This window comes from Pseudopodoces humilis, chromosome 5 (genome assembly GCF_049639895.1).
Source record: "Pseudopodoces humilis isolate 2021_Gansu_Grassland_sample_001 chromosome 5, ASM4963989v1, whole genome shotgun sequence".
NCBI classification, from domain to species: domain Eukaryota; kingdom Metazoa; phylum Chordata; class Aves; order Passeriformes; family Paridae; genus Pseudopodoces; species Pseudopodoces humilis.
Window position 1 is genome coordinate 38,124,878 of NC_142204.1, and position 12,617 is coordinate 38,137,494.

The window sequence follows — 12,617 nt, forward strand, 5'->3', positions numbered from 1 at the left end:
ATGGAGATAGTTTTATGAAACTGAGTTGCACGTCAGCTTAAATTTTCCACTTGAGAAATCTTTCAGAAATTCTGACCTATGGTAATAGGTGTGTTCATCTCAAAATGATTTTTTGTTTGTTTTACTTTTGTTTTATGTTGCTGCGGCTAGTAGTGTTTTTAATTCTCTTGGCTTTCAGATGTCTCCCTTTTATTTTACAACAGTTTTACTTCACAAAAGTTTCCATTCTGTTTAGTCCTGATCTCCCCAGCTCCTTGACTCATTGTTTCAGCTGTTCATGAAGAAACTCCACAGCAAAGTAATGCAGGAGGGTGACCTATTCCTCTGCTAGAGGTTGTAAAGTTATATATGTCTTCATCACTTATACACAAACTTTTTTCTTTATTGCTTTTTTTCCTTATTTCTTCCATCATTCCATTTGATAGCAGCAGTATACAGGATTGCCAGACACCACATTGTTAGCCATCTGTAACTTACACTAATTACTTAAATGTGGTTACTGAGGTGCTGGCTTAGGCTGTTTAAGAAGTTTACCATTTTGTAGTGTGGGTTTGTCAGTCTTCACAAGTAGCTGTTTGGCTTTTCAGATAAGTAAAAGGGCAAGGATGATACTGCTTCACATATAGAGTGAGGACTCTTCAGAACTTCTTCAGAACAATACTGTTGCTTATTATTTTTAGTTGGTGGACAACTTCCAGGTAAATTGTATGGCTTTCAAGAAAATTTGATCTAGACCTTTCGTAAAGATTATGGGTTTATTTTGCATTGTCTATTACTACCAACTTAAACACTTGTAATTTTTTTTTTTTAACAAAATACTTCTTGGCAAGCTCAGTTTTGGTTTTGGCACTTACACAGTAGAGGTATTGTTACTAAGACACTTGAGGTCACTATTTAGTTATAAAGTACCCATACTTAAGCTCAGATTCTCCTGTGTTTTAGCACCTGCTTCTAAGAGGGAGAATAAATGTTCTTGAAATAAGTACCTAAATTACTTTCAGAGCTAATAATTGAGTGTTTCTCTCTTTTAAGTTTTGCTGCAGTAAGTGTCTAGGTATCTGGGCCTATGTATCTGTATTTCCTTTCTTCAGATATGGAGGACAAAAGATATATCAAGTTCACTTTTACCAACTGAAAATAGATTGAAATCAGTAACGCCTTAAAGGCCTTGTAACAGTGTTTTACTTGGCAAGATCATTTGTGTGTGCACACATTTGTGTTTGCACACAAATGTGTTTACACACACTGTTTTAGAGTAGAAAATAGGTGATTTAGTTCATAATTCCTGGGGAAAGCCAGAGTAGAATCAACTACTGATTGTGATTTGAGTCAGGAGGGTTCTGTAGCAAGGTGGGAAGGTCAGCCTTATCTTAATATATTTCTGTATAGTCCTTTATGAGGTTGTTAGATTCCCCCCCCCATTACTTATTAAAAGTCTTACCTTTTTTCATTGTTACATTACACTTTGAAATATGGAGTTTTCACTGTGTCTTGATCTAAGAATGTGTCTGCTTCTGTCTTGGATGAGGTCTTGTGTGTTGGTCTAACTGTATGTTTCTTTGAGAAGCTGTTGAACAAAATTAAGGGGAGGGGGTTTTGACCTTTCTTGACAGGGTTTTTTTTTCCCCTCTGACACAATCGGTATGTTTCTACTGCAGATCCTGATACTGTTTCTCAAGTGGCTTTAATTTGACTTCAAAATGTATTGTTCTGGACCTTTTCATATGGAAACTCAAGACTTGTCTCCATTCTGTAGCAATTAGAACATTACCTTTAGAAGGATTAGTAGGGGGTACTTTACAAGAGTAGGAGGCAGTTTGTAATACTTATTTTTAAGGATTGCATTTCAAACTTCATGGTTGTTTTATTATTCCTTGTAACCTGCTTTTGAGACTTACCCATTCTAATAAATTGACTGATGGATTAGTCCATGATACTGTTAAACTGAAAACACTGCTTTTTTTTCCTGCATCTGAGAACGGGAAATTCTTAATTATGTCTTACTCTTAATGTGTAATTACACATATTGTTTATGAAATATAACAGTTTTTATCTTTTTATATAAACAGTTTGTGCCAGTCCCTTCATGCAAGTGTTGGTGAAGCCCTGGATGCTTATGAAGCAGCTCTGGGGGCAGTGATGCAGCAGGAAACTGTTCAGAACATTTGGTTGGAGTAAGTTCTTAAGGGAGGAAAGTTAATTAATCTCAATTATGAAGTGAACACTACCAGAACCATCTTTTTCTTTTCTCTTCTTTTCTTCCAGTTATCTTGTTTTTCTCAATAGTAAAGTTGTTGAATCCACCAACAAAGTTCAAGAATTCAAGCTTTTTACTGATCTAGTGAACAGATGTCTGGTGACAGTCCCCACACGATACCCAATTCCATTTAGTACTGCTGATTATTGGACCAATTACGAGTTTCATAATAAGGTAAAAATATGTCTGTGGACAGTTTTAGTTAAACAAAGAGGCTGGTGACCTGTTAGTAGGTACCTATTAGTAGGTAATCTATTTGTTCAAATGCAGCACCAGTTTCTAGCACTGAGAGCTAGAAAAAAAAAATGAAGTGTCTGAGTGTAGTAGTGTTTTGAGCAGAAGAGTGTCTAGCACTGGCCTTTTCAAAAAAGATCCTGTAATGCAAAGAGAAACTTATTGGCATGGTAATGAAAAATGATTTTTTTCTAGAGAAAAGAGAAAATGGGTAAGGGAAGGGAGATGTGGTTACACAAGAGACGTCTGCAGAGCTCTGCCACTGGCAGATGGAAACAGTTTTGATCATAGAACTTATAACGGTTGAGAAGAGAAGAAATAAAGTAGGCAGAAAAAGTTGAGCAGTTAGACAGAATAAAGCTTATGGAAATCTTGGATCCCATTTTGCTAACAAGTAGTGCATTTATCTTTATGCACTAAATGCAGGCCAGAAGAAGTAAAATAGGTGGTGCTAGCAACTTGACACTGAATTCGTATTATACAAATTAATTTCTGTACCCTTGAGAGATAAGGTTTGAAGGTGGTAAATCAGTCATAGTGTTCATAGTTTGTCATACCAGTATTCTTAGCAAAATAAGGCCCATAAAGTGGATTAATGTTTATAATTCAAATTCTACAGGTAATTCTTTTTTATTTGAGCTGCATTCCAAAATCTCAGCATTCCAAAACATTGGAACGGTTTTGTTCTACCATGCCTACTAATCCTGGACTTGCACTGAGGTATGTAAAAATACTTTCAGTTAAGGCAGGTGGTTACCATAACTTGTTTATTGTGCAAGATATGCATGATTTACTTTCTACTACAGAAGTAAAACTATTCCTCTATTATCGCATGTTGCTTGAGGCATATTGTGCCTACTGACATCATCTCAATCTTAGATTTGACAATGTTCTGTTCTATCTGCAAACAGGTTATAATTATACAAAAATTACCTCTGCATTGTACATGATGACTACAAATGGTCACAATTTCAAGTGGGTAGAGAAATGTCAGATATATATTAAGATTTTATTGTTACTTGATAACCTATTACAGGTATAGTTCCAGAACAGATAAAAATGGATACACCAGTCTGTAACTAGTCTTTAACACTAGTTAAGGCTTAACTTGACATTTGTTTAGCGGTGAGAAATCATAATTTAAAGGAAATCTGATGGGAAACAACCAGTTAATATAAGCATTGCACTGGCTCTTACTTGAACAGCATTTCAAAATGTGCTCTGCCAGGATTAGAGTGTTCTACTGTGTTCAGGTGCACTGAATGCATGAATATTTGAGTAATATTGAAAAGTCCCAAAACACTGTTCATCATCAACAGTGACCCCAAAGAACTCAAAGCAAGGCTCATGTGTGGTTGTGGGCATGGGGAGAGTGTGACACACCTGCCTTTGGCACATGAAGTTGAATGGCTTCATTTTAAACCAAGTTGCAATTCTGTCTAGATGGAACTTGCAGCTCCCTTAGACAGTGTTGATACTGCGTGAAATGGGTGAGCAGAACTGACTGAACACTAGCCCCAGTACTATAAAACTAATTTGTCTCTTTTCAAATGTGCATTTACCTTGTGTATGCTAAAAGTGAATCCACTTGTAATCTTGCAGTATGCTAAGATCATGTTTTCTCTCCGATTTCATACTTGGTTATTCTCTGAAAGTGGATCTTGACTTGTTCTGAGAGCATGATCAAATCAATATTGTATATGGTGGCTTGGGCTTTTTCCTACTTGCAGCTCTTGACTCGGATCAGGTGTAATATATTTTGTGTAATGTGTTTGTATCTTTGGATAGCTTTTCTGTTCCAAATGATTAGAGCAGTGTTCTTTTCTCATGAATGCCTTTTACAGACTGCTTCTGCGATACTGGGAGGAGAGCAATGTTCAGATTCTGAAACTACAAGCCAAGATGTTTACATATAATATCCCAACATGCCTGGCCATCTGGAAAATGTAATGCAACAGTCATACATCTGTTTTCATAGCTATTGCTTTTGTTTGTAAGGTTTACTTCACAAAGGTAAATCTGAAATGTCCTTCCAACTGGGCTTGAACTGGAAGCTTCTCTTTCATTAGCTTATTATTTAGAGAGGAACTGTTCGTTACCAGCAGACAGACATACTGTCATTTCTTTAAAATGAGAATGAAATTTCCCTCTTGGGAAACTTAAGTGAATGGATAATATGCAGATAAATATGAATGATGTATTTACAAGTTGCCTTTTTAAATTCAACTATTGACTTCTGTCTCCCCCTCTCTACCCCTCCCCTTTATATATCACAATAGCAGTATTCTCCATTATCCAGTGATGCTGAACTGATCTTTTTCTTCAGTGTTTGTTCATAATGGGGAACCACTGAAATGTCTTGCCTCATGTAAGGTTGTTTTTAAAAAATGGCTATTTTTATCTTTTCACAATAGATTAACCTCATTGGAAGTTAGTTTCTTCTCAAGGAATTAGTAATTCCATTCCACAGTCAGTATTCTGCCATTAATGGCATTTAAAATATTTCAAGAATAAATGTTTTTATATATTTCTTTTCCTCAGAGCCATTGCTGCCGAATGCTTTCTAATGGGACAAAGAGAAGTAAGTCAACACAGTGTACTAAAATGAGTAATTATGAAATTCTGTAAAACTTCTCATACCTTGGCTTTATCCAGAGCAATGGTAATCTTGTAAATCCAGGATTCCTAGTTAGTTGAAATATTCTTTTTTATAAACACCAAAACATGTGCCTCAAGTGTGAGAAATGTTTTTAACAATCAAGGGAGAATGGATTGTATGAGTGCATGCTCTTTGTGTGCATGCCGTTTCTGTTCCCATACTGGGAAGGCTGTATTCTTCTCCCATTTTATTTTTTTTACCTGGAGGAGATTGTTGTATTTTAAGTTCTAGCAGAGGGAAGTAAACTCATGCTGAAAGATGCTAATGGCTATCTTTACAAGTGGACGAGAGAGCTGGAGAGAAACTTTTTGCAAGGGCATGTCATACTAGGATGAGAGGGAATAGCTTCAAACTGAGGGGAGGTTCAGACTGGAAATTAGGAAAACAGCTTTACTGTGAGGTGGTGAGACACAAACAGGTTGCCCAGAGAAGTTGTAGATCGCTACACGCACATTATTTGTTATCCCTTCCAACCCAAACCATTCTTTGATTCTGTGAAGTAGCTGGAAGGGTGGGTCTGCCAAACTAGTGTACGGAAAGAGTTGCCATAGTTCCTGACCACACAAAAGACTCCAGTTCCTTTTTTCCAGAAATAATAGGTTTACTTGTTTGTACTTAGGGTAGGGAAATATCACTCTGTGTACAAACATGGAAGAGGTTTTTTTGCTACAGCAGCTGCATCACTTCTCAAAGAGAATGATCTTCCTGGTATTGTTGCTGTCACCTTTAAAATACTCCTCCACCTATGAAAAGATGCTGTGTATTTGAGGGTGGGGGCTGTAATGAGGCCCTGGGTTCGTGACTCATCCACATATACCACTTGCTTGTGGTATTTGAGCTGCTTCTCTGCTGTACCTGGTTCTTTGTCATCTTGTAATGACTTTCTCTTAGCATCCTTCTTTTTTGTCAGTGGTCTTTCTTTTGGATCAATATTAAAGCTTTAACTGATCCATAAAGGGTAGTATGGCTGTTGTTGGACTCACATATGAAATGTTTACTTTCCTTTTTTTATGGTCTCCTAGAATGTTTAAAAAGAGCATCCCCTAAGCAGAATTACTTGGTTTGTTAGATCAAATAGCTCGAAGTCGGGAGATACCAAAGGCTGGATTGCCTATTCAACCTTAATTCTGTCTCTGTGTTGATGGTTTGGTGTAATCTGTAATTAGTCACAGATCCCTGCTTCAGTCATTGTATTAGATGGACTACATCTTAAGACACTGCCTATAGTTAGGCTAGTGACTGAAAAGAACTCTGATTTGTTTGGTTAGAAAAATATATGTCAAATGCATAAAAAAGAGGGCCCTTAAAGAAAATGAGCCAATTAAAATGAAGGCATATGTGAAACATTGTAGCTGGATTACACCCAGAAGAAATCTTGTGGTTTTCTTCTGCAACCACCTCACTAATTATACGGTATGTGGTAAAATCACTTTAAGTAGTCACACACAGTGCAGTTGGGCTTTTGTGGGGGTTTTGGTCTGGGATGTAGTGAGCACTTAAAACTGTTTACACAAATCAGTGATTGTTCCAGATAACTGGATTTTCTAGTAAACAAGTAGGATATTTGTTTAAAATTGAATTGTGATTCAGATTCTGGATTTCCTGTTCCTGGAGAACCTGTCATTTATTTCCTTCAGAGGTCATGTAAAGGTTTGTTAAAAGAATATGAAAATGGGTGCAAGTATTTAAAATGCCAACAAATAACCTCCCCTAGTGACTCTGATTGAAGTTGGGACTTAAGATACCAGTAGTTAAAGGACACTTGAGTAAGTACTAGTATTAAATATTTTGGTCCTCTATTTTGAGCCATAAAATGGTAAAACCATTTTTCTTTTGAGAGTTGCAAAGACTCATACTGACTGTTAAAGCATAGATAGATAGATGCTGAAGGAAAAAAGCCCATGAAACAGTTATTTTCATTGCAGGATTGTGATGGTATGCAATAAACAAGACTTGAGACTACATATTGAGTGGTGAAAGAAATACTCAGTAAGCTGCTTCATTCCCTGAATGTGTTCCATCCTGTGCAATGAATGAGGCAAGAATCTTATGAAGAAAAATAGCAGGTCCTCATGTAACTAATCATGTTCATACAAGGGTCAGAATTAAGGTCAGACATAAACTTGCCTTTGCTTTTAGTACCAATTTAATGCTTGACTTCAAAACTATTTTAAAAATTATTGCAAGAGATTTTTGTGCTTCAAATAATTCATTTTAAATGCATGAAATTGTGCTGACTTTTAATACTTGCCTTTATTTTACAGGTCCATCATTTATATCAGAGAGCCCTTCAGAAGTTACCTCTATGTGCAACACTGTGGAAAGATGTAATGTTTTCTCCTTATGATTAAGTTTGAGGTTTCCTATAAATTCTCTGCATATCCCATATCCATAGATGTGGTGATGCTCAGGCTCTGGCTAAATCTTATATCTGCTTCCCCATCTCTTTCAGCAACTCTTGTTTGAAGCATCAGGAGGAGGTAAAACTGATAACCTGAGAAAACTAGTTTCCAAGTGCCAAGAGGTTGGAGTCAGCCTAGATGAGCTTTTAAATTTAAACACTTACAGAACAGAAAACAAGAATCACTGAACGCTGGGTATGGTCAGCCATAAGTCCTATAAAATGCCAAAATCAGTTGAATGGTTCTTCAGGCTGATCCATGTCCTAAGATCTATGTAAGGCAGATGAGTATTGCTGAGCATATCAAGTCTCCAGTCTGCTTTCCTTGAACCTGGAAACAATTAACATGACCTTCATCTGGAAACATGAACTTCCTGTCTGGCCTTGCTTCTGGGCCCTGCCAGATTCTCATAACGTCATCTACGTAAGTATAGTTAATCAAAATGACAGACTTTATTTTTTTATGTTTTCTTTTTATTTACTGTTTTCTTTTGTTTTGCTGTTCCTGATTCACTTGACACTCTCGCTGATGCCTGAGAGATCTGTGTTTGGGATTAATTTACTGGGCTGTGTTTACAGTAAAAAAACAACTAGTCCATTTTGGGTTTTTCCTTTTTTAAACCTTTTTTGAGACTTTTTCATTACAGGATTTAAAACAAAAGCAGCCGCTCTTAAGGAAAGTGTAACTGCCGTGGCCACAAGTATGCTTCTTGCACTTGAAGGCTCTAAGAGGGTTGCTTACTGCCCTTTTCTGCATTGGACTCATGGCAGAGACTATTAAACTTGAAGATTAAAGAAACTTTTGCAAATGCCAGTGCATCAGAACCTAAGAGTGGTCAATTATGTGCAATTTTTTTGTAAAGAAATTTTAATTTATAATAAAGTTTAACAGTTTAAAGAAAGATAACATTTATCTGTTTTGTTTTGGTACTACCTTGCGCTATTATAGGTGTTTTTATAGAGATATTTTCAATACAAGCTGACCTTTAAAAAAAAAATCGTTGTCTTCTGTTATTTTGATCATGACCTAAGCAAATATGGTTGAGCTGCCTATTGTGGCTATAGAATAATTGTCCCTTTGTGGTTTCTTTCTTCCCTCTGCCTCAGGTACACAGTTGTTTGTTCCATAACAACTAATCCTATCAATAATACCACTTCAGTAGAGGAAAATGCATTGTATGTTGTCCTTTTTGCCCTTAATGAAATGAGGCCCACTTTCCAAAGTTGCTACATCTACATTGTAGAGAGAGATGAAATATGTGCCAAGTCATATCAAAAGGTAGCTGTAATACCTATTGCATAGGTGTTTCATTAAGGTGCCAGTAATTGAGTAGTCTTCATGGTAGAGAGTGAGGCAATGTGACATAGTGTTTACAGCAGCTTTCAAACCCCTTACTTTATCTGAAGCTAAACATGAAGCAGCTCTCTTAAAGGAGGACAAAGTGGGTGGGAAATACTGGTTTTCATCCAGGGGAATGGAGAGTGTTTATGCACCTTAAGTCCTTTTAAACAACTCATACTTAATTTTACAATTCATGCTTAAATATAAAACTTTAGGCACTCACTTTAAGGGCCAGATTTTCCTGCCGACTATAAAACCACTATTGGAAAACTGACTCAAACCTGTTCTTTATTGGAGTAGGGTGGTGTCCTGATTTTTTTTCCCCACTTACGTCGTGTGGCTTGCACTAGCACAGGTGGCCAGAGATGGAGACATTAAAAGCTACCTGGATGTTCTGACAACTGGCTCTAGATGTCCCTGCTAGAGCAGAGGTTTGAAGCAGGTGATTTCCAGAGATCCCTTCCAGCTTCAGTGATTTTTCAATGCTGTCACATTCCTGGTGAACGTAAACCTACTTGTGTGTTTCACCAGCTCTGTCTTACCAACCTCACCTTCCACCCTAGTTGTCTCTGCTCCTTTACTCAAGGGCAAAAAGCACAGGGCCAGGCCAGTGGTGTTGGTCCTTTCTGACCATCTCTGGCCAAGGCAGAGCTGTGAGTGTGTGATCTTTTGCTCTTGACTAACTTTGTAAATACTTCTTGCCTTAGTATATACAGGAGCTGAAGAACTAGCTATGGACTTCACTGTGTCTTTAATGTTTTTACTGAGGTGTTCCCCACTGCACCTTTTGTTTTATATAGTCAGTGCACTGATTTCAGTTACTGATAGAGACTTCCTGCCTGGCTTTATTAATTCTGGATGGAAATTATATTTTAGGTTGTTTCATTTTTTTAAAATTTTATGTAAATTTTTGTTAAGATGATTGTCAGAAACGGAAAAATGGACAATTTAAATTAAGAAGACAAAGGAGGTGTGTTGATCTTGTGCAGCAGGTGTTTGAGACCTTGCCTCATCTCTCAGAAGGTGTAAAATGGACTCACTTTCAAAATCCTTTAGGCATATTCCTTGTGCATCTGTCCTGCTACTGCTGTGCTCAGTAACTACTCAAAGGGGTAGCTGACTTCTCAATGTGTCCATATCCCCCCAAACGTTAGAAATGCAAACAATCTTTAGATGAGCTAAGTGAAAAGGGGCTGTGAGAACTTCCACAACCTGCAGCTTCCCTGAAGAGCCCAATACAGCCCAAACCCCCATATATTCACTGGTCTGTGCTGCTGTCCTGCATGTATACCGTGTCCAACCACATGTTTGGATCCAGTTTCACAATATATCCAAGGTCAAGATTGTATTAATAAAGGAAGATAAGGTGTTTTTCCTTGGCTCCCTATTCTCCTGCATTTTGCTATAAATGTTCTGTGAGATGAGTTTGTGTCTGTGAGGCTCCAAGAGCACTCACATTGAATTGTTAAGTTTGGAGAAGACCTGCAAAATCAAGTTCAGCCTTAGCCCTCACCAGCATGCCCCCTAAACCTCATATCACGAGGTGCCAAGTCCACTCATTTTTTGGAACATATCCAGGAAGGGTGACTGCTACATCCTTGGGGTGCCTGGATCTTTCCTTATGCTGGTCAGACCTTGACTAAGCCCTTTCCTCCTCACAGGTAATTTCAGTTCACATCCCATTAAATGTCATTCAGAATTACAGAGCAGTGAGCTGCATCTCACCCGGGGAATGTAGACTGTGTCCTTACAAGACCTGCTATTTCACCTGAGGCTGGGAAGCATCCTATCTTTGATTTTTAAGGAGTGGTCAAAAAAGAGGTGAGAGCAGAAAAAGTTTGTTTTCCAGAACAGAGTAGGAGTGTCAGCTTACCCTTATCTGTAAGGTGGCTTAACGTTTGCAAGTAGCCCAAGATCAAAATTTGGCTTGAAAGAGGATATAAATGTTAACTGCTACTTTTCTTTTTTATTGTATGCAACTATTTGTTATTGTCCTACCAGAGTAGCAGATAATAAAGCAGAGTATGGCCTGTAACTGAAACTTAAACCTTGTAAAGCTGTTAGCAATGAATTACCAATATGTCTGTTTGTTCTCTGTTAATGGGAGCGTAAAATGCAACCATAAAGTTTGCACTGCTGCACCTGGAGTACTGGCAGCAGTGACTGTATGACGGCTCAGTAAAATGTTGACAAAGATTAAATGGGAAGAAGCCTTTCAGTGCAGTCAGGAAGGCCTGATCTAGCAGAAAATAGAACAGAAAATAGTGCTGTTGTAGAAGTGATTTGCTTCAGAGTGAGCTGGGAAAAACTATTTTTGGAAAAGATATTGATTTTTAATTTCTCACTGCTGCCACAGCATGTGATGGCCAGAGGTGATCTGTGAGGAACTGCTCCATGAGATGATAATCCATTTTGATTTCTATCTCTCTCTATTTTCATTACAGCTGTCAATCTGGCTTTCATTTGTGACCCTTGGAGTTAGGTTTTGCTGGTCAGTTTGAGAAAACTGTCTGGCTGAGGAGAGGTGTTTGGGGAACTTTTAAGAATGGGTCTTAAGTGCAGTGATGTTTTCTCTTATATTGACCAGGGTTAATACAGCATGAGTAGGAAGACATAAGAACTGCCTTTGCTAGCTTCCAAGAGGAAGTTTTAGTTGTGATTTTATGCGATGTGGAAATAGCCTGTATTTTCTCAACACCTACTTTCTGTAATCACATCAGCTCTCACCTTTCCCTCCTGAGACTTTCTTCACCCTCTATGTTGTGGTTTAACCGCAGTCAGCAGCCAAGTACCACACAACCACTTGCTAATACTGCTCCCTTTCCCATTGGGTTGGGGATAAAAATGGGAAATAAAGTAAAATATATGGGTTGAGATAAGAGAAGTTAATAAGAAATTTTAGTTTTTAATACTTTCCTTCCTTTCTCAAAAGAATCTGCTGCTTAGTGCCTCACATGATGATATAATTAATATAGTGCAGGTTTTCCAGAGCTTAGAAGGTGATCCCAGCTGCTTGGTTTCCCTGCCCCCTCATTCCAGGCTCATAGCCCTGTCACCCAGCATCCAAGCAGTCAGGTGATCACCTGGGTGGTGGCTGAAATCTTTTTGCATATCCCACAGCTCTCTCAGGGATAGGGATTGAGTGGTCCCTCTTGTTCTGCCTCTTCCTCCTATTCTTGTGATGGCCCTGCTTTGTTCTCCTTTACTAAATAATCTCTTGTGTCCATTTCTTCTGGTGGAAAGGGGTGACTGACACTGGCAGGGGTCGGTGCTCTGGTTTAGGTGCAGGGCCTGGGGCCAGGGTTGGAGCAGCTGCAGTGCCTGTCACTTTGTCATCAAATCAGGGAGATTCTTTTCCCTTGAGGATCCTGAATAGTGCACGTTGCAGTGATTTGTGTCTCTCTGGAATTGCCAGGCTGATTGCATCCTTTTTCCAATTATTTTCTTAGTTTTTTGGATCCTGCACTTGTTCAGGGCTAAGTTCCAAAATGCTGGAGGTACCCACTGTCCTAGGCACTTGCCCACACTATCCCACACCCATCCACTCAGAGCTGTCCAAGCTCAGCGCAGATCTCTGGGGGGTTTTCTTAAGTAGTTGTTCAGCAAGACCTGGAACACAGTCAGAGGACGTAGCAATAAAACTTCTGGTTTGAGCATCCCAGGTATCGCCCTGAAAACTCAGCTTCTGAGCTTGCTGACATAGTTTTCTAAAGACTTTCCCAGG

The 12,617-nt window shown here is 38.4% G+C and overlaps 1 protein-coding gene across 4 annotated transcripts in view; it reads left to right on the forward strand.

Moving 5' to 3' along the window:
- ZFC3H1 (zinc finger C3H1-type containing) overlaps positions 1–8,458 on the forward strand; it is a 41,308-nt gene extending 32,850 nt beyond the window's left edge. For all 4 annotated transcript variants that reach the window (XM_005519361.3, XM_014248927.2, XM_014248928.2 and 1 more), the window contains exons 29-35: positions 2,070–2,174; positions 2,266–2,431; positions 3,111–3,211; positions 4,336–4,437; positions 5,033–5,072; positions 7,415–7,477; positions 7,603–8,458. In XM_005519361.3, the coding sequence (XP_005519418.2) occupies positions 2,070–2,174; positions 2,266–2,431; positions 3,111–3,211; positions 4,336–4,437; positions 5,033–5,072; positions 7,415–7,477; positions 7,603–7,740 (715 nt within the window). In that variant the 3' untranslated portion in view covers positions 7,741–8,458. The remainder of the gene's footprint in view (positions 1–2,069; positions 2,175–2,265; positions 2,432–3,110; positions 3,212–4,335; positions 4,438–5,032; positions 5,073–7,414; positions 7,478–7,602) is intronic.
- The last annotated feature ends 4,159 nt before the right edge of the window (positions 8,459–12,617 follow it).